This window comes from Lichenostomus cassidix, chromosome 3 (genome assembly GCF_008360975.1).
Source record: "Lichenostomus cassidix isolate B80296 chromosome 3, HeHo_3.0, whole genome shotgun sequence".
Taxonomy (NCBI): domain Eukaryota; kingdom Metazoa; phylum Chordata; class Aves; order Passeriformes; family Meliphagidae; genus Lichenostomus; species Lichenostomus cassidix.
The window spans coordinates 66,965,839-66,988,419 of NC_139483.1; the positions used below are offsets into that span (position 1 = coordinate 66,965,839).

General features: G+C 37.4%; 1 protein-coding gene across 3 annotated transcripts in view; it reads left to right on the forward strand.

The window, feature by feature from the left end:
• Nucleotides 1–22,581, forward strand: part of CDK19 (cyclin dependent kinase 19) — a 119,912-nt gene that overhangs the window by 18,864 nt on the left and 78,467 nt on the right. Inside the window, exon 2 of one of the 3 annotated variants that reach the window (XM_085056163.1) lies at nucleotides 750–825. The exons of 1 other annotated variant lie outside the window; for it this stretch is intronic. In XM_085056163.1, coding sequence (XP_084912289.1) covers nucleotides 750–825 — 76 coding nt within the window. Of the gene's footprint in view, nucleotides 1–749; nucleotides 826–15,039; nucleotides 15,163–22,581 lie in introns of those variants that run through there. One more of the 3 variants, XM_085056164.1, reaches the window with a different exon arrangement.

Here is a 22,581-nt window from a genome sequence, read left to right on the forward strand (position 1 = left end):
TGTGGGCATCGATGCCTATTGGCATCTGTCAGTGACAGCTGAATCCTAAAAAACCATGCCGTGGGCCTGTTCTGTTATATCATGAGAGCTTCGAGATTTTACCTGATTTTCTTGTTTTTTTGGTGGTCCCTCCAAATCACTTCAAACTGTGATTATTTAAAAGGATAGCACAGTGTTTGGGCTGAACATTTTCATGTATTCTGGCTTTGTGCATCAGAGCACGCAGTTTCATGTGCTGTGTAGGGATTTGTCAGTAGTCAGTGTTGATTGTGTAATTATTTTAAAATAGTAATTCTTATTCAGAAATAAAAGTGCATTGAAAGTGGCTTATAAATTCAAGAAAGACACTTGCCATTCCCAGATATTTCTAGGAGAGTTTTCCAAGCATGGGATACAACTGCAGTGTTTTCACAGTAGTAGACAGCATCCGGGAATTTCAGTGAAAGTGTCCTCCAAAATTCTGTTTGCAGTTATCTGCAGATATTATGTCTGTTTTCATAGAGAAATGGATATAGGTTAACCAAGTTTCTTTATGAAGAAGTTTTGTTTGGGAAATGCAAGATCTTTGTTTAAAGAAAACTTGCTTTTCATATCAAAGTGTAATTTATGTATAAAAGCAGATTGGCTTTTGAGCTTCTTGATACAGACCAAATTAAAGTGTTTCATCATTATACTTGTATTGATTGGTGTAATGTAAGTCAGAGCTAAATATATTTTTCTTTCTCTTTTTTTTTTCCATGTGTATACAGAAAAGATGAAAAGGAGTATGCACTGAAGCAAATTGAAGGTACAGGGATATCCATGTCGGCCTGTAGAGAGATTGCAGTAAGTGTACATAAATAAATGAAAGTATTTTTACTGACATTACTACTCAACAGGTATTTTATTTTCCTAAAACTAAGTAGCCTAAAGATTATCTAAACATTTTCTTTAAAGTGTGCAAAAATGGAAGTTTATTCAGATCTGAGCCTTTTAAAGAAGCTTTTAAAATAATAATTTTCTTTTCATTCTTTCCAGGTAATAGTAATACCTTGTTCTGATATAACTTTGTTTTGCCTTCTTTTGAGTTGAGAGGGAAATAAATGTGAATTTTTAAGTGAAGAACTTAGTTTAAAAATGTATGTTTTTAAAATGACTTGAAGGAAAAAGATTCTGAAAGATTACGACTACCATCAGAAGTCCACTTACTAATGAAGAATTTTGTTCAGACTAGTGGTAACTTGTTGTTCTTTAGTATCTGAGAACAATTTGTTCTCCTCATTTCTTATTTGTTTTGGTAAGTACTGAGAAATATCATAGCAAAATGAAAACCAGCTTTAACTGTATTTTTATTACATGTATCTCGGGAGAAAAAAGGGATTCAAAAATTGCATACTTTGGAACACCGTAGTGCCTATCATTCCTTCAAATTTGGTAAAAATTAAGTGTTTGTGTATGAAGGTAGAATTTGATCTTTCAATTTTATGTCTGAAAATGTGCATTACTGTCAAAATGCTGGATACTGAGTAAAATTTTGTAATGCAAGAATTTCTTGCTTTGCAAAAGAAGTGCACTTGCTTGATTAAATATTTACCTTGTCTTACTGCTGTCACTATGCAGCCAGCTGTTGAAATGTATTTTAGGATTGTGCCTAAAGCTTTTTATAATCTGGTAATGTTACATTGAAATACAGCATTCAGATGTGCAATGCAGTGTGAGGCAACAGAAATGCATGATGTCCATGAACTGAACAAACCACTGGATTGTGTTTAGTGTAGTGTCCACGGTGATTCTGTGTGAAGAGACTTAACAGATAAAACTGCTATCCTTTTAAAGGGCTTATCACTATAAGGTCAAGGTCACTCATGGATTTGAGAGGTGGCCACGTTGCTGTCAGTCACTTTACACAGGATTTACCCAGTGACCTTTTTTTGCTAATATTTCTGCCTTTGGAGGAAATAGGAAATCCTCTTTTAACATCAGTACTAGATTATGTTCTTGCTACTTTAAAATTGGTTTTGACAGTATTAAGGGGTTTTTGTTTCTTGGATTCTTGTCCTTTGTTTTAAATTGTGGTGCTATGGATGATGTGTGGAATAGTCTGAAGGAGACTTTCCTGTGGTCACGATAGCGCTGTGGTGTGGAGCTGATTCTGTCTACCTGGACACAACAATGTAAGGAAGGAGAGAGTGTCAAATTATATTTTACCTCTGATGATGCATCACTATTTTGGTCTTTTTTTTATTTTTAAATTAGTAAAGCTTTATACAAAAGTCAGTACAGCTTCTGAATTTTGACATCTACTGTGTAAGTTGCTTGACTCTTTTCAGTGGTTCTTTTGATAATTCATCCTTGAGTTATACTTCACTCTTCTTCAAACCTTATTGTAAAAACTCTGTAACCTGAGCTTATGCAGGACATCAGCATTTGCCTCAGTGAAATTTCAGGTCAAATATTAGAAATGTGTAAAAGGTAAAGGTAAAGTATTTGGAAAAAAAAAAGAAGTTTTTATCATACAGAAACAGGCCAAAATCAAGTGTATTTTCCATAAAGAGAAACAGACTTCCAATTAATGCATCAATAGCTTATCTTGTATTTAAAGGCTTAGATAGGTGCCAAAGAGGGTATTGTTTACTGATTAAATAAAGATTATCAGCCTGGACAGAGGCCATTTTAAAAATGTCATGAGTAGTTCTTTTGCCATTTAACCCTTCCCCACACTCACCAGCAGCAAAACAAATCCAAATCCCACATTGGAAGATGAGAAGATGACAGAAGCACCAGTGTACATGGTTCTGTGTGTGTAAGTTCAGATTATTTTAATAGTTCTACAATCTGAAGACAGTGTACTCAAGAAATATATTGCTGAACTGAAAGGCATTCAGTTTTACATTCCAAGACCATTTTGTGTGTCTTATTGCATAGACACCCATAATAAGATCTGCTGGCTAACTTTCCCTAAAGGAAAAGGTGGATGACTCTTCTCTTCTGACATTAGAGATCAAGTTGGTCTACCTTTGCTTAGGATTTAAAAAACCATAGTTTCTCTTACCACTACTCATATGAGATTTTTCTGGAAGAAGGTTTGTGTCAGTAAAAACATCACGTAGGCAGTGGTTCCTGTGGCAAGTGATTGTTGCTTTATTTCAACTGTAGGGTGATCCCTGCTAAAGGAATCATTATTTCAGCCAATTTTGTTGTATTGAATGTGAAAGTACTAGAAAGGACTCTTTATACATCAAAGAATGGTGTGTGTGTGTAAAAACCTAATTAGTTCCCTGTAACTTGAGTGTGTTCTGAAGATAACTGAAATGCCAATGTATTTCTGTGTTCTTATTAATAGGCAGATTATTGCTTGGTTTAAACAACATTTTTTGAAGAGCAGAGCTGTGAAATGTGAGTGAGAATTATGACATACAGTGCTTTCATTTTTAGATTATTAGTTAATGAATGTGATATCTTTCAGCTCAAGACTTGCATTAGCTTATTTTGGAACCTGAGGTTGGGTGAAAGGAAGATTTTTAGTCAATTCTGCTGCTTTTGTGTTTTACCTTTTTCTCCTTACCTTGTCTAAGTAGATTTTTTAGAACAAGAAGTAGCGACAGGAGAAACAGACCAGAGGAGTATTATTTGTGAATGCTGTAGATTCTTTTTATCTTGACTTTAGTAAAGGTTTTGATGGTGTCTTCCATAACATTCTCACTGACCAGCAAACACAGTCTGCAGACAAAAATGACTCTGCTAAAGGTTTCATGTGATCCAGTGACTTGAGTCAAGTCTTCGGTCAACTTCTGATCCTTTCAAGCTTTTTTTCGCACCCTCACCAATGAGAACTTCCCTTCTTCCAAAGATAAATTACCAACTGTAGACATCTTTTCTGTAAATGGTGACCTTAATTCTAAACTTAATTCAATTTTTCTATATCAGGGTGGTTTTATAGCTTTTTTTTTTTTTTTTGTAAGGAAAAAAAAGAGACTAGGTTGTTGCAGATGGTTTAAATGGGAGAAGTAGAGCCTCAAACCAGCAGCATTGCTAGCCTATTGTTTTTTACGGAGTGCCCTAAATTGCTGCCATTTCACCCTGTGTGAATGTTGGGTCTGGGTCCTGTAACCATTTTAGTTGCCACATCCTGTGCCTGTGTGCTGGTTATTAGTGAAGGCTGTTCCTTCTGGGAGACCTTGAAATGTTGCCAGTATGCTGTAGCACAGTAGTGGGAGCATTGGTTTGTGTTCAAACTTGCATTTGTGGGTACAGGCTATAAATACAGGCTATAATGTTAAATGAGTTACTGAAAGCTCATTTGAGCAATTTAGCATGCTCAAATCATTCTCAGGCCTTTTGCCTACTCATGCAATATATGTTCCAAAGTACTAGAGCAAGCAAATATTTTGGTTTCTGAGTGTGGACAAAGTTTTAGAAACCTTAAAGGTTAAATAATAGGTCTTTGTAACCTTTTTGTGTTTACCAGCTCTCTTGAAGAAGGCACTGTCTCACTGTATTTACGTACTTTTTTGTCTCTCTGCTGTCCATGGCCTTCCTTTCTGTGTGGGCATTTCTTTTGAGGTTGTGTCCCCCTCCTCTTGGGTTTGGGTAAGCTGTGATGTTGCTGTGCTGAAGCTGAGCCAAAGAAGTCAGCCAGGCTTACTGTCTCCATCTTGAAGCACTTTGTGCCTTTGCTATGTGTTTCTCTTTGGTGCCATTGGCAGCATGGCACAGGGACTCAAGGGGACATGTTGTGCCTTGCTGGTAGAGTTAATCAAACTCACTTGGTTTTAGCTCTGTCGGGTGCTGTGCATCATTTACAAGCTGCTCTCACCTCCCTGGTTAGAAATCGCTTACTCAAATGAGCTAAACATGAAGTTACTTAATTTGAGACTGCAGACCAGGCTGGCTTTATGACATCTTTGACCTGTCTCTGTATCTCTTAGGAATGTGGAACAGGTCAGCTGTACGGGAATAATAATAGCTTTTCAGTATTTATAAAGCACTTAAAAGATTTGTAGGGCCATTGGCTCACTTCAAGTGAAGTTGCATAAAATTTCATAATAGGTACAAGCTTTGGCTGTATCAACCTTTTCTTTGTCTGTGGACTATCACAGCAGCTTGCAGTACTTGATGCTGTGTAGCCCTATGTAGACTTTGGTCCCTGGCTTTGTTGGAGGCAAGGTTAAGTAAAAAAAAGCTTTTAAAAAGTCTGTGTACCTGAGTACATTTGCTGTAGGAGATTCCTTTTGAATGTCAGGACTTCTTTTCCCATGCCAAGACAGGATAAATGAGTAGAATATTTGGCAATGTAAAATCTCCCCATAAATTCTCTACTACCTAATTAGAAAAGATTGTTTGTGGAAACTTTGCAACTCCACTCCCTCTTTCAATAGCTGGAGGTAGTGAAATAAGTGAAAAAAATTTTTTTGAAGAGAATTTTATTAGTGAAGGCATGTGTTGGCTAGAAGTGTCTGTGCATTGTGATTTTATGGGTATGAATCAGCTGGAAAAAGGTTTTTTGGTTCAGCTACATGACAACTCGTGTTTTGCATACCATAGGAAGAATAAGAGCTCTCTGCATTACATGGTCTAATCTTGTATAATCTGTGTAATTTAAATGCTTTTTTGTGTAAGGGAGTACTTAAAGTCCTGCATTGGTTATTCTTCAAAAGGGTTCTGTGGACATTTTTTCTCTTCTTTATTTTATTGCATCTGAAAGAATAATTAACTTCATTAAATAAAAAAGTACACAAGTCGTAAATACATGGAATAAAACTATTTTTGTTTAATCAATTAAGTTGATGTTTTTATCAGTCCATAATACACTGTACTGTTTATGAAAATAAAGTTTCACAGCTTGTACAGTACAATTTTATATAAAGTAATTGGACTTGAAAATAGTAGAGTGTCATCTGAAGCAGCTAGTTGGCTTCATTGTCTAACTACAGCCACCTCCTTCAGCAATTTAACAACAAAAAAGAGCATGCAGAGAATAAAGGAAAAGGGAAATGATGCTTTTAGAATTCTAAATGCAAAATTTGCAACTTCTTTTCATGCAGAGGTTACTTTTCTCAAAGTTGTGTTTCTGCTCAAAGCAGGAGAGTGGTATCAATAAATCTATGGCAAGTACATTGAAAAGAAGAAAAAGAAAACTTTTACCCCATTCTAACATGGTATGAATTGAGGAAACTTCTCTATGAGTTTGATACTTGACATCAGTTAGGATATAATCCAAATTCCCAGTGCAGCTAGCTAGGGAAAATGACTATTCAGTGCTATTTAGGCTCAGTTATTTTCACTGTGAATTTGCTGTTTTCTTCACATATTCTCTGAATATTCTCAGAATGCACAAATGCAAAACTAACTGATGGTGCCTTCAGCAGAAATGAAAAAAAAAATCAAAACTGCTTCAGATTAAGCTTTAGGCAGCAATGCACTGAAAGCAAATAGCTACTTTATCACTCAGATAAAAAATAGAGTTGCAGCTAATGCAAGTAAGAGGTTTTAAAATAATTACTTGCCAAATTTAAACACTCCCTGCAAGATTGTATATGTGTGCACACAAATGAACATATATATTTACATGTTTTAAAGCTTCAGTTGGAATGTTTTGTAAATTTTGTGTTCTTTTCTGAATTTGTCATAAACTTTCAGTTTTCTGTTTCTCATTCTTTCTTTCACATTGCATATTTTCCTTATGTTCCTCCATTTGTACTTTCCCTGTAGTCAAGTAAAATTAGTTTGTACATGTTTCCAGTTTATTTTGTGTGGAGTTGTAAAATTGTTTGAATTATATATTGACTTTGCATAATTCGAATGTCTCTAATTTAACATCACATGTGACTTTTTTTATGCCTTTATGCCTCAGGCTGAGAGGTGATGGAATCAGTTTTCAGATGATGGATTCTTTTTAAGTTGGGACTCATGTCTTCAAATTCTATTACTGAATTGTCCACTTTATTTAGAAAAAGGCTCCCATTTTCTTGTTCAGCCTTTCATAACCAATGTTTTAGCAGAAGCTCTTGTTGCCCTCAACATCCCTTGTAAGTGTTAAATCAAGGTGAGCTTCAGCTCTTCTGACACCATCCCTTCATGCCTGGGCAATGTCTGTAAACTCTTCCCATGTAGCCTGTCCCTGCTCATCTCTATGCACTTACATTTGAGCTCTGACAATCTGCTTAGCCAAACTGGTCTCCTACTTGTATTTTGTAATAGACCTGCCAGTTTTCCTGAGCACCTTTGGTCTTCAGAGATGCTGCCTGTGGCTACCTACCATTTCTTCAGTAAACTGAAGTGTGCTCTCCTGAAGCTCCAGGTCTGTGCTCTGCTACATGCTTTTTCACTCAGGATCTTAGAATCACAGGGTGATGGAATGGCTTGGGTTGGAGGGGACCTTAAAGATCATCTAATTCCAGCTTCCCCACCATGGGCAGGGATGCCACCACTAGATCAGACTGCTCAGGGCCCCATCCAACCTGGCCTTGAACACTGCGAGGGATGAGGCATGCACAGCTTCTCTGGGCAACCTGTTCTGGTTCCTTACCACTGTCTGAGTAAAGAACTTCTTAACTTCTAAAAGAATCTCTGCTATCTTTTTCAATTTAAAATTCTTTTCCCTTGTCCTGTCTCTATCTGTCTATGTAAAAAGTCCCTCTCCTTTTTATAAGCCCCCTTTAAGTACTGGAAGGCCACAGAAGATTTCCCTGGAGCCTTCTCTTCTCTGTGCTGAATATCTTCAGGTGTACTAGTTGGTGGTTGCAACAGCCAAAGCTACATTGTCCATCTCCAACCAGTTCTTCATTGTTTGAGGACAACTGTGTGCTACCATTATTGGTTCTTCCAGTATCTGTATCAAGAAGTTGTTCCTGATAGCCTCCCAAAATAGAGTTCCTCGTGTCCCACTGCTGCCCTTCCAGTGGGTGTCAGGGGGGTAAATGTCTTCTCATAAGAATGATTGCTTGTGGGTCAGAGACTTCTCTGAGTTGTAGAGAAGACTTCACCCTATTCCCCATCCCTGTCAGGTGGTTCTGTAATGTGCTCCCAACACAATGTCATTCTTACTGGTTTCTGTGGTGCCCCAGATCTGTAAACTGCCTGCGACTTCTCGGTTCCCATGGAGTCTGTGAGGCAGAAATGAAATATTATTAGTAGTGCCTAAACTGGATAAATTTAATACAGAACAGGGATGTCTGGGTTGCAAATGGATCATCACTGGAAAAAAAATCCTAGGAATTTGATCCAATGTTACTTTTTTTCAATACATTATCTGGCGATGTTTTCAGCCCTGTATATGGCTCAGTGGATAGTGTTTTTAGTCTGCAGTCATATTTTACTCTGCAAGTTGTTGTCAGCTTTGTTACTGAAGGCAAAAGGTCACCTTCTACTAAAATTTTATTCACTGAATTGAATTTCATTATGTTAACAGTTTCAGTGTGGTGTTTGTTTTCTTGTGAACCTGTGTCTATTTCTGTGGTAAGCTGAACAGTAGCTCCATTTAAATACAGCTTCTACTGTACCCTACTGAGATTTTTCTTGTCTTTATGATGACTTGAGACATTAATGTATGGGAGTTTTAAGATACAGGGAAGCTTACCCATTTCCAAACTGTAGTTAACAGTACAAGACTATGTGGATAGCCTGCTGTCTTTAATTCTGTGATGCATCTTACAGTGTGATGCTGTTGCTTTGTTTGAATTTTGATAAGAAAGGTGTGAGCATCAGAGTCTTGTTCTCTGCTCCATTTGGCCATCTGATTGGCAAAATGCCGCTGCCTTGTAGAAGGAGCGTCATGCTCATGCTTCCTCTGTCACTGCATTGTCAGGATGCATCCTGGAACCTGCTTGTTGCCTGGACATAGTGTGTGCACTAAATTGTGGGTTTGTGAATATGCCACAGGTATACTTTATCTTGAGCTTTTTCATATGCCACCACCTAAACATACTGAAGTTAGTGTAGTCCAGGCTGGCCATACTTCTGGAAAAAAATATTAGTTTTTTGATTATGTGGAATATTGAAAAAAGCTATCAGTAGAATAATTTTGATTGGAGGCAGTTATGAAATGGGAGATCTGCTGCCAGTTCTTGAAGACATTTGAGTCCCTGCCTTTTCTTTCTGTGCTAATGAACTTACTCCATCCCATGGCTCCTGCAGAGTTTATTTCTCAACTGTCATTGTCTTTTCGTATTTCCACTTGCTTATTAGATTAGTTTCTTTTTTACCTCAGCTGCCTTTTGTACTGTTTCCTTTACTTTCCTTTGTCTCCAGATGTCTTTAATATTTACAGGCAATACAGTGGTTTCATGTCTGCTAGTTCTATCTTGGATCCATTTTGTTTGATTTCTCTAAGCTTCTACCCTAAAAAAGCTTTTTATTATTGTGATTAATGATCTCTCTCTGACCAAACTCTGAGGTTTGTGCAGTATCCTCATTTGCCTTTGTGTCTTTGCACTTCAGACTAATAATTGTTTCTTCTTTTTTGACATGTTATATTTGTTATGTATTAGTGATTTTCTGCTTGCTTAGGTTTTACCTAGTCTGTTTAATTTTTCTGAGGATGTGTGATCCTTGCAGCTTTACATTCTATCTCTAACTATTAATTATAGTTGTAGCTTAAAAAATACATTGCTGTTTCTAAATTGTTTTTGTACTGTTTCACATTTGAAATTCACTCAACTTTGCTCAAAGGCTTGCAGTCAAAATAAGGAATTCTACTGTGATTTTATGTTTTAATCATTTTCAGCTATCTCCATTGTTCAGATTCTCAGTCTAAGGCCAGATAGATTACTTAATTTTGGTTCTTCTGGGCATTTCAAATCCAGACAATTTTCAAGCTTTTGTTTTTCATCTTGAGTACTTCTAGAACTCGTGCTTTTTTTTCAACACAGATGAGCCTGGAAAACAGATCTGTAGTCCTGTCTCACTGGGATTATTTTCCTAAAATTGTAGAATGGTTTGGGTTGGGAGGGACCTTAAAGATCATCTAGTTCCAATCTCCCTACCATGGGTGGGGACACCTTCCGCTAGATCAAGTTGCTTGAAACCCCACCCAACTTGGCCTTGAACACTGCCAGGGATGGGGCATCCACAGCTTTTCTGGGCAAGTTCTTCCAGTGCCGCACCCCACCTCACAGTGGAGAACATCTTCCTCATATGTAATCTAACCCCACCCTTTTTCAGTATAAAGCCATTCCCCCTTATCCTGTCACTACATGCTTTTGTGAAAAGCCCCTCCTCAACCTTAATAATTCTACAATTTCAGCTTCTGTGTTTGTTGGTCCTCCACCACATGCAGATGGGGATAAAATAAATCTGTCCATCTTGCTAAAGCATGCAAAAGAATTTGTTCATCTGGTGCACTTCATTGTTGTTAAAATTTTATCAGTATTTATAGAATTGTGGTGAGTTTAAGGCAACAAAAGGCATCTTCAAAGTTTAGTCTGCTGCTTCTCTCCTGAATTTGGCTGGAGGACACTAGCGAGTCCCTTTAGTGCTAGAATAGCTCCAGTAATCAAGGGAGATGGCAGTGAAAGTGACTGTTTATGCACTGCATTCAAGGAGACTAAGCTGCGAATTCTAGGTTTGATAAGACTTGCTCTCAGAGTACTTGTAAGCTGCAGCATTTTCAGCTTGACAGCTTGGTAGTCATGGTGGTAGAAACTGGCTGAATACAGAGCCTCAGAGTGACTGTTGCTTGGCCAAAGGACAGTGACACAGCTGCTGCTTTTAGTGCATGTGAAAGTGGGCTTGAGTGTGTGTGATCTAATAAATATGGGCTTAATGTTAAAAAGTCACAGCATTTGGCTGCATTAGCAGGGATAAGGGAGCAGTGGGGAGAGTGACTGTGCAGTGTGACTTAAGCTGATATTGCCCTTTTATAGTGCATGATGCTCAGAAGGATTCTGTTGTCTAGGTAACAGGGTCTGTACTTCATCTCTTAAGAAAGATGGAACAGATGTTCCTGCAAGAAGCAACCAATTATCACCAGTGAGAGTATTGGCAGTATTTAAACTAATTGCTTTGTTGTTGCATACAGTCCGATTCATATGCTATGAATAGTAAGAAAAATTTAAAGGAAGGAATCTTCCTTGTGTGGATTTTCCTGAATGAGGTTTCTAAAAAATACTTGCAGTTTATAATATAGCACTCATCAATGTACCCTTTCAAACTTCCATTTATCATTCCATTTTCCTCAATACCATTCAGTCTTTTTATTTGATATTTGTATTGTCTCTTTCATGATCCCATTGCTCCATCACATCTGTGTCAGATCACATGAATTTATTTTGTTCATTTAAAATTTTTAAAATACCTAAAAATCTGAAGGCAATGGGCTAAAAGGATGCTTGCAGTGGGGTAAGAGATGGAGGGGCTTTTCTAAGTGATGTAAATCTGTTCTAAGATTGGAGGAGGTGTTTTTTGGTTTTTTTTCTTTGGTGGCAAAATCCAAGCACAGCAACTCAGATAGGGACTGTGGTATTAAAAGCTGGGGCAGAAAAGGAAGCTATATGAACGTGTATACATGAAAACCCACTATGTGCTGCTTAAGTGGGGACATTACCTGTGTGTGCTGAGATAAGCAGGTGGTAACAGTGGCAAGAAAGAGAGGAGCTGAAGGGGACTGTATGGAACAAGGAGTGCCTGAGCTTGCTCACTGCAGCACTCATCAGTAGTGTGCCTTGTTTTTGTGTGAAGTTGTGCTAAAGTAACTTCATGTATGGACTCAAGTGTTTGTTTTCTTTATGGATATGGCCTTGTCAGCCTGGGAGATTATTGTAGTCCTTACAGCATAAGATATGCTCTTGACTTTTATAAGACGTTTGATGGGAGGTGTGTGTGTAAATCTACTTTTATACCTTTGGGATAAATATCTGATGTTGAGTATTAAATAAGAAGATAGGGCATTGGGACCAGATTCTCAGGGCACTGTTTGTGAGTCCTTAGAGAAGCTAAGCCATAACATTATGCATTTTAGACAAAAGATCTGGCCCATTGCCTGAGCTTTTCCATGCTTCTTGCCAAATATAAAAGGCAAATATTCTGTTTTTTAGGTAGGGCATTGCAAAAACATGGTTTTTTTATGTTGGCAATAATAGGATAAAGGAAGAATACTTGACCTGCTCTTTTTTTCTTTTTTTTTTTTTTTTTCCTCTGATAAAGGACGTGCTGTTTTGATTTTTATCTAACTGTAGAAAATGTCATAATGAGTGGAAACAAAGTGCATGTTGCTCTTCTTAGATTATTTGGCTGAGTTATCCTATTGTATAGTAGTGACATGTTGATTAGGACAAAATGTCTTACTACATTCAGTTATTTCAATAACCATTGTAAAACTTTTGCAGTCTGAGTAGGAAAAAAATTAATTCTAGGGTTTTTTACTTTTTACTAGACTTTTTACTACACTCCTTGCATGTAGCTTGTAATGTTTTACTTGTTATCCTTCCTCTGACTCTGGCTCCTGGCTTTTTAAACACTGTTTCTAATATCTATTCCAAACCTTTTCTTTATTGTACAGTTTCTTCTTTCTGTTGTATCCTTCATATTCTGTTGCTTAGACCTCCTTATGATATCTGGTGTGTAAGTATTCACAGCTTCTCATTTGTGACTTCATTCCTGCTTGCTTTTCTTCTGTTGACACGGTTTTTGATTCTCCTTGAATTTCCCTATTTTATCGTAGGGTCAGTCAGCAGCAATATTTACTACTTTTGCTACTTCTTTTGTATTCTAGAGTGTTTATAATAAAATCTTACTCAGTGTCTGCAGTTTTTTCACCTGATTTCATGATAGTTTTCTCTGGTTTTGCAGTTCAATTCTATCACATATTGCCAGTCCCAGATTCTTCTCATCACCCTTGACACACACTTTGAGCCCTTCTCTTTTCTTGACACCCCTTTTCATACAGGTAATTCTGACCAATTTTATTCCTGAAAGTCATGCTCAAAGAATAAAAGAATTTGACGAAAGTGCTATATATTTTTCCATTTTCTGTCCTTGGAAATAGAAGCTTCTTTCTTATTCCTCTTCTTTTCCCTGCACCGGTTCATTTCCCTTATGCCTCATTTTTTCTTTCTGACCTTCTGCTCACAATGTAGCCTGCCATCTCAAGTAACCTCACTGTCATGGGAACTAATGCTTAAATGAGGAGAACAAGAAGGCACTTTTGCCAGAGGGTTGGTGGGCTTCTGGACTTTGTGGCTAGGTTAGGAGGAGTATTGGCTCTGAACACATTTCTGTGTGTCTCTTTTCCCTTGACATTTTTTTGTATTTGTCCTTTACTTTCCCCTCCACTAGTTTTGCCTCAGTCTTGTTTTTCCTACATTTCCTTCTTCCTTTTTACACTTTTTTCCATTTCCCACTTCTCATCAACTCCATTTTTCTCTCTTCCTCACCAGCTTTGCTAGTGTCCCCTGTCACACCCCCCCCCCCACCACTGTTTCCACAGCCAGTTGCATTCATCATCACTGATACTGTGGTCCATGTATCCTTTTCCCATGGTCTAGCATCTTTCTTCAAGGTCTTGCAGTTATCCTCGTTTCTGATTCCAGCTCTGTCATTTCTCCTGCTCGCAGTGTTGCTGAGCAGAGCAGCTGGTAAGATGCACCTGTGTTCCTCTTCTCCTGATAGGTTTCATGCTGATTTCCTTCTCCCTGGGATGGTTCTCCTGATTGGCTTTTCCTTCACTTTCTTCCTACCTTTGGTCTTTCTGGAGTGAGTTTCATGTCCATTGCCCCAGAAGAAGTCAGCCTTCTCCTCAGGGACTGAATTAAGCAGGAGAAAAATGAGGGACATTTTCTCCTTTGTTTTAGTACCAGAGCTGTCTCTGACCTGTATCATTTAATAGCTCTAAAGGTCTTTCTACAGAGTGTGCTCAAATAGCCTTTTTTTTTTCCCCCCAAGGGAAAATGAAGCACCAGGTGGCAGTTTTATGGTAAAAAATTGCTTAGCCTGATTTTGTTTCTTTGCTAACCTGTGCAGAAGTGCAAAAGATCTCATAATACTGTGCAGCTTGTGGAAGAAAATTACATTTATGTCTATCATCATTGAATTTTAATGTAGTGGAAATGGGAGAGGAACTATTCTACTTATTTACAGACAGCAGTGGCTTCTTGAATGATCATTACTTCAGTGCAGGTTGAGGGCTGGGGGAGAATCTTTGTCACTCTTCTTCTGTAAAGAGCCCCAAGATTAGGATCAGTCAAAAAAGCAAATTCAAAGTCACTAGAATGGTATTCAAGTGAGTTTCTAAAGTCAAGACCTGAGAGCAAATCAGACTTGATCAACCACCTAAATCCCTGGTATGCTCAGATGATGAGTGTCCTTGTGCTGTCCTGATCTGTTTCCACTTCGGAAAGGATACAGTAGCACTAGTAAAGGTAGGGAGAAGGTTGGTGATACAAAATTACTTCTGTGTGAACAGAGACAAAATAGACTGGGAATCTGTGGGTTGGGAAGGGAGGGGAGCTGAAGGAATACGTGGGAGGTCTAAAATCACAGACTTGGATGGAAAAGTTAATGAAGGGGTTGGTGTTTTGTGTTTATTAGAAGAGAAGAAGTAGGGCAACTGAGAGAAGATAGCCAGTCTTGGTTGTTAAATCCCTTATCCAGTAGGTTGCTGGAAGCTGACTGCTCATATCACAAAAGGCTCATCCTGTCTATGCACTGCTCAACGTGTTCTTTTCCTTGGTGTTTGCCTCAGCTTACATCAGGGGTAAGACAGTAAGCAGGCTTGAAATGAGTCTTGAGTCTGAATCAAGTACAGTAGCTCTTACTTCTTTGACTAGGGATACACGTGTGTTTTGTGGTTTTATTGCATTGGTGTTCTTATAAATGGCTAAATGGTTTATGTGAAAAATCAGTTGCTCACTAGTGCCCAGACTAGAAAATTAGAAGCAATAAACATGTAGGAGGCTTGCTGTATTCTTAGTGGGTCATGGCATTGTTGTGTAAGAAATTTACCTAACTTCTGAAAGATGTACTTCTTTTTCTTCAGGCAGCCCAAAGTTGTTGTTTCAGGAGGAGGATGCACATAAATAGATGCTGTCATTTTGGTTGGGATTAGAAAAATGTTATTTGCTGCTGCTAATTGCATACTTAATGAGATACTGGAAGAGTTCTGTTGCAGGTCTTGAGAGATTTCCAGTTACTCATTTCTGCATAACATCTGGAGCAGCGTGTGCACAGTTCTCAGGAAGAAAGTCTAATGTGAGTGTTTGTGGTATGTTGTTTTCAGGGCTGCATGGCTTTTGCTGCCTTGGGCAAAAAGTCAGTTCACTGCCAGTTCACTACTTCAAGTTTGCTTGCAGTAGAAGTTACATTAGAGAAGGGTTATATTCCGTAGAAGATAAATGCACAGTGCTGCATGCTTAACCTCTTACATTGGTCAATATTAACCAGTTACTAATTTCTTAATCTAATAACAACCTACTGCTGTTTCCAAAGCTCTCTTATGAAACTGATTGCTATAGGTTGCTGTAAGAGTATATTTACCATATCTGGTTTATGTTATTATCTCTTTGCTCACTACATTTTGTAACTTGCATAAAGCCCCCTTTTGAGCTTTCCCAAACTGTATTGGTCCTTATTGAAGGAAATACGATTTTGCTGTGTTCATTGTCTGATTAAAGAATTTTTCATATTTAATAGAAGAATGAGGAAATAGCAGGCTTTAGATTACAAACTGACTTTTTAAATCCAGTTGCAGTCTGATTGTGAGAGTATGAGAGGAATCTTGTGGTAGGCGTTTAATAACTTGGGAGAATGCCAGTGAACCTTGTTTAAGCTTGCTTCACACATTAGATTTGTCTAATGTGTGGCTAAAGATTGCAGAAAATTTGGGTAAAAAGTGGAAACCTATGAGCAAAAGCAGAACAAATTTAACAGGTAATCGTGTTAATGAACACTGAGCGTGTTCTAGTGTTGTGCTTCCAGAGTGAAATGCTGAATTTGTTGTAACTGTCAACAGATGAATTATAGAGATAATTTTTGAGTCAAAACTCTAAAAGAGTAATATTTCTAAATTAATCTTATCTGGAAACAGTATACAAGAAACCTGATTTTAAAGCTAGGTGCACAACTTTTGCTATTTTAAACAAACCCAAGTTAATAAAAGGAAGTTAAAACCCCAGAATAATACATTATCTCCTCCCATCTGCAGGCACGTTTCTCGTTTGGAATGTGGTATTAGACTCAATTTACACTTGCAGCTACAAGCTTGTGTATTAGCTTGTTTAGGTAACACATCTAAGACATTAAAGCACATCAGTTGAAGTGCATCAAAGTTTAATGGATGCTGTCATTCAGAACTAAAGCAGCTTTAACTTGATTCCCATAAGGAACAGAAGTTGAATATGCTTGATATGTTTTGAATTCATACCTCTGATTTGATTTAATTTTCTATTTAAATAAGACTAACTATAAATTATGTATCTAAATGCCTGCATCCCAGTCTGGACTAGGTAAAATGAGTACATATGAAGCATAATCATTAGGGTGTTTTTTTCTTATTTTTTCCCATTTTTTTATTTTTTATTTTCCCACATTAACTGTATGAAAGTAGTATTTTCTTTTAATCCTTAAATTCCAAAATACATACAATTTGTCACATAGTAGTGTTACTGAAAACTTAATGTGATCTACAAGACTATATTATTCCTCCTCAAAAAATCTGCTTTTTCAGTGATTCAGCATCAGGGAAATGGTATATTACAGAACTGTATCCTGGCTGGAGGTTGCTATTTTATTACTGGATCAACCTTCTTGTTTGGCCCTGATTTAATTTCTTTTGAGTTTCTCAAAGTATGGGATTTATGCTGGCTTGAGGCAGACAGGTATCCTGATTCTGGCCACGACAGGGTTAATTTTTGCAGAAGGACCACCTCATGCCATTTTCCTGGAATGGGGGAAGGGTTCTCTTTTGGGTCTGGGTAAGGCGGTCATGTGTTGTCAGACTTCCTGTGATGTGGTGGTGAGTATTTGCAAATGAATCATTCACCTCTCTTGTACACTTTTGTTATTAATATTGTTGCTGTTACTGTTTCTTTTCTTATATCTCATTGCTGTTTCCAGTAAATTGTTCTTATCTCAAGCCATGATCTTTGCCTTTTGTGCTTTCAATTCTCCTCTCCAATCCTCTGGAAGGGATGGGGAAGAGGGAGGAGTGAGTGAGTGACACATGGTTTGAAGTGGTTTTGGAGGGAACACTAAATTGGAGAATACCATTCCTAAGCCATGACACAGGATAGCTGATACCTGATCGGACATACAGCCCCTGGATAAAAAGTTAAGCCAAATTAATTGTTTTTTCCAAACAGTTTTTGAATCACAAAAGAGTCTTGTGTTAGTATTTTGTATTATCAGAAGAATGCCTTCTTAATATGCTATTGGAAAAGATAAATTACTGTTAGACTGTTATGTCACTATGACACTTGATTTATATTCCTGTATAGTTATGTATTGGAGAAATAATTGCCTGCAAGTTGAGAACTTGGATAGCAGCACACCTGACCTTGAATAATACACCAAGTCCTTTACAAAGCAGGGGTAAATTTAAATTCTGAAGTTGGATTTGTAACATGCAGCATACACACTTGAGCAGCTGCATTTTTTGGCTCTTTCCAGGACTGCGATACCTTCTTTCAGGCTATAAGGAGTCACCATTTACCTGGAATATTGTCCTGAAGTGCTTGAGCTCTGTCCTTCAAGGCACTGTGCCCCTCACGTTCAGCAGGTCAGAGCAGTGGAGATGACTGAAGCCAGGTTTGCCACTTGGTGGGAGTGCTTTGGTTGTTGAGCTGTCAGATTGAGAGGAGATGCTGGCAGCCTCACAACCAGTTTGCAATGGAACCAAATATGTTATGCATCATCTGAGAGAACCCCTCACACACTGAATTTTACAGGTAGTTTTGGCAGAGACTTAGGATTTTGGTTATAGGTGTTGGATCAGCTTGGCATTGTCATGCTTGATGCACTCTGGTCCCGGCAAATACAGGAAATTTTCATACCTTAGGATAGAGAACTTCAGGATGAGAAGTAGAGGCGAGAAGTAGAGGCAGAGAATTGCGCCTTTTCTCTGAGACCAACAGACATATTTACCGAGTTGGGAGGCTGGTCATTGTCACTATTCAGATACAAGAAGTTGTTAGGTGGAAGTTTTTTCAAGATGTGGATTTTTTTTAAATGGTAACTTCAAATAACTTGTTTTGCAATTTATATTTATACAGTTTGTACTATATAAACTGTGGAAAATGGCAGATAATCACAAAAATGAAAAATTGCTTTAATAATAAAGACAGTAATCAAAAAGCCAGTTAAGCAGAGGAGACAAGTAAACTTAGGAGTAAAGGGGAAAAATGGACTGTAAAAATATTATCTTTGCAGGTTAGTATTTCAATCCCTGCCCAATATTTTGTGTAGGTTAGAAATTTATTACCTCTTGAGAGATGCATCACTATGTGCTATAATTAATTGAGGTTGGGAAAACATGCTTTTTGGCTCTTCTTTGCTAAAATATTGTTTCTCTTACTCTGGTTCATATGGCATTTATCTTTCTGAAGTCTTTGTGAGTGGAAAGTCTACTTTGAAAAATGGACAATTGATCAGAATTGATGTCTCCTCATCTTATTTGCTCTTCTGCAAGAGTTTTTGAACACCTCAGTTGCCATCACTGTTTATTCACTGTGAGATACAGTGCTAGAACAAGGTGATAACTGGTTGCCAGGAATTCAGAAAAGTGTTAGAATGTTAGAATAAGACCTGCAAGAGAAAACTAGTTGCAGTTTAAAACCCCAGATTGAATGTGTAGGTTTGGGGAATGGTGTGATGCTACTGTGAATTTCAAAGAGGTATTAGCAAAGTGATATGTTGTATCCTCTCTGCTCCACTGTAACATTTTAATATAGCTTTAGGTTTAAGAGTCCTTGTTAGTTTGATGGAAATTTCTTTATACTCTCAGTAGCAGAAGAAATTCCTAGTCAACTTAGAAGCAAATTCAGGGTATCTTAAAATCTTCATAAAGGACAAACATTCCCTCTTACTTTTTAGCAAGTTACTTTCTATAGATGTTTTGAATTTCATTTTTGGTGTTATCTGAGTGGTTGGATGTTCTTTTATTGTAGGCCAATTAAGGACAAAAATCTCTGTAGAGAGAGACAGAGCTTTAACTTATCTAAATCTTTCAGTTAGGAGGAAAATGGTTATTGCTAGATATCTGCCAGACTGACCAAATTAAATACACAGCTGCCTTTAACAGAAGAGAGAGCATACAGTTCAATTGTCCTAAAGGAAATGAGGTTTCCTTTAGGAAGATGCACAAATTCAATAGTAATTCGGATATATTTTGTAGAAAATATGAGAATAAATTATATATTTAATATGGGCACTGGAGCAAAGTTGATCTTGTCTTGATCTTGATCTTAATGTCAGGATTTCCTTATATAGTTGTATTAAAAATTAAGAAATTTCTTTTTTTGGAAGGAATTTTACAGTAGTGCTTTCTCTCTATTCAGAAGTCTGTGTGATGGTGTATGATACTGATAAGTAAGAAATGGAAAGAGTTGTTATACTTGTATTTCTGTCCATGTGCTTCAAGACAAATGCCAAAGATAATTTTTTTTTTTTTTTTTTTGCTGGGAACCTCAAGAATCGAAAATGCAGTTATCCTAGTTTCTATTCCCTTAGTTTAGTTAAAGTGTAATACTTACAAGAAGTCTTTCGCCAAGCTTTTGTTTCAGAATAATAATGTTACTTAGCAATGCCAGACCATTTTCAGCTCCCAAAATGAAAATATTTATAGAATAAATACTTTCTTAATCCTTCTCATAGGAGGAGGGTGGGGCACATTTTTGTCTTCTTCCTGTTCTGACATTTGGCAGTTTCTGACACTGGCTAGATTCTGTTCATTGTCTTCCTTTTTTTTCTTTTTAAACATACTTGATTTTTCTCTTCTGGTAGTTTGGAGCCCTTGTGGTTTGGAGACTGGGTGCTTTAAAGAGGGGGTGCAGGTGTGAAGAAAGAAGGTTGAAGAATGTGTAGAGCATACTTGGAGGGATCTTTCAATAGGAAGGATTGTTTGGGATCAAATTGGTGGTAATCGGGTGCATTTATAGGAGAATTAGAGGGAAGAAGAGAGTCTACATGGACTCTGTTTGTAGTCTGTTTTAAAATATTTTAGCTTGTTAATTTTAATTTGGAGTGTGCCTTGTCAGGCAGCACTTCTAGCAGTTTGTGTAAGAATGGCAGTTGTTAATTTTTGGCATTTTTCTCTGCCTCCCCTACTTGGTTTTACATGCCAAAGGCTGTCCAAGGACAGGCCTTACCAGACCAGTGCACAAAGAATATGTACTTTGTGAAACAGTGTTAAGTGAATGCTTCAACTTTTGCCTTTCTTCTTGGGTTCTTTGTATGGTGTGTTTTTTTTTTTGTGTATGTGTATATATCTGTATGTATCCATGTCCATTTTTATGTTGCCTGCAACTCTTTGAGACCTCTTATGTAAGTGTCAGTTATGGACAACTTAAAGCTGGAAATAAACCCTCCATACCTGCTCAGTTTAAAGGTATTACTATAAAGACTTTTGGTACTTCAGTTATGCAGTAACTCTGTTATTGTAATTTCTCCAAGTAGAAAAGGGAATCCAAGCTGGAAAATCCCAAACTTCAGAATTGACTGGATCACTAAACAAAGCTGAATTTTGAGTAGTTTTCTAATGCAGTGCCCTGTTTGCATTCCCTTCTCTTTTCTTGATAGCTTCTCCTCTCATCTTGATAACTTCAAGACCTAGCAAAGGATTGTTCTTACACCTTTAATAAAGGGAATAGCTGCCTGGCTTTTTTTTGTTTGGTTTATTTTGAGAGGCCCATGTACCTCTGAGGGAAAAGCTGCAGCATGAGCTTGATATGATAATAGGCAGTAGAGGGTCTGTATGGAAAGGATAATATTAATAACATGGAAGAGAGGATCTAGTATTGATTAATAGCACCTAAACGTTGGAATTTTAAAAGACCTTCTGAAGAAGTAAAATTATGATCTTTATGTTCCTTTGAAAAGGCCAGCTTCAATTAAAAAACAACTTCAGTGACCCTAGAGGCTTCAAATGGAGTCATCACACAAGAAGTAGCTTTAAAATTCTACAGTGTGCAATTGCTTTTATGAGCAATCAGCCTCATGCTTTGGTCTTTCCTGTGATTTCTTGTGATCCACATTTCCGCCTGTTAAAGGTTTTGGTTCTAACCTTGAAAATGGTTAAGGGCAGTACAGTGTGCATTTCCATCAAAGAAACTACCAGTGCTGTTCCAGATCAGTTTAAGTACATAGATCAAAAGACTGATGTAAACTGTGTGAAAGGTAGGTATACGTCTTAGATGAGATTGCCCTCTGAATAAATTTCTGAAGATGGTTATGGTTTTTTGTCATCACAGACACAGAAATACATGTTTGCTGCAAGTTTTAGTAGTGTCAATAGTGAGAGCGCTGTTTGTCTTTCTGTTTTCTCTAATTTTTCTTAGGTTTCCTTTGCAGTGAGATGAAAGTGTCTGTCCTCACCCTGCTTTTGTAAGTGGTAGCTTGAAAGCATTATTCATCCTGTGGTGTGAAAGTATTTCTGTACAAGATTTATTTCCTTGAGGGATGTACTGTTTGACTTCTTTTTAAACATGCTAAATGCCCTCATAATTGATCATGTTTATATGGGTAACACTGTAACTCTTCTCCCATTCACAGAAATTGTCTATCTGTTTGGGAGGAAAAAGGGAGAACTTTACATACCTCAAAAGAGCAAGAGACTTGCTAGTTGCTAATCTACTTCACATAAAAGGAACTTGCATTATATGGTGATAGATTTGCAGGCTCAGTTCAAGAGTTTAAACCAAATTGCTGTAGGAGCTCCCTGTCAATCATCTTTTCCATCTGCTGGAGATGATCAGTAAAACCTCACCAAACCTGTTTTTCATGAAGGCTTCTACAAAAGCACATACTGCACAGGCATCTATCTAGTGAATCTAATGGCTGACTTATATCAAATTCATCAAGTAAATTTGTTTTCCAGTGTTGATTAAGAAGCAAATGAGATATATTTTCCCTGCTATTGAGAGGATACTCCTGAACCTTCCTGTTCATGAGACGCTATCTTGCAGGGTAATTTTATCTCTTATTAGCTGTCTTGCTGTTCCTCAGCCATGATTATGTGTAGTGATTTTCATCATTGATGCTCACATCTTTGTATTTTAGTGGGTATCCATCTTACTTCCTTTCAATATTTGATCAGTTACAGTAATTGAGAATTCCCTGTTGAGGGATAGATTGTTTTGCTCCTTTGGTCACCCTTTGCGTCTTCCAGGGTGAGTTCATCTTTTGTGTGGGTGTGGGGGGGAGGTGTTTGAGCAAAGAAAAGCACATATAGTATTTAAAAAATTTATCACAGAAGCCTTTTATGTATTGATATCAATACATCCCATTCTCTCCTGTAAATACTTCAACTAGGATATCTAATATCAGATTTATCCTCTTAATTTTCTTAATTGTTTTATGTCAATATAGTTCTACCTTTTTGTCACTTGCACCTGATGACTTTTCAATCTATAGCAGAGGTTCTTGGTTAGTTTTTAAGTTCATGAATTCAGATTTTGT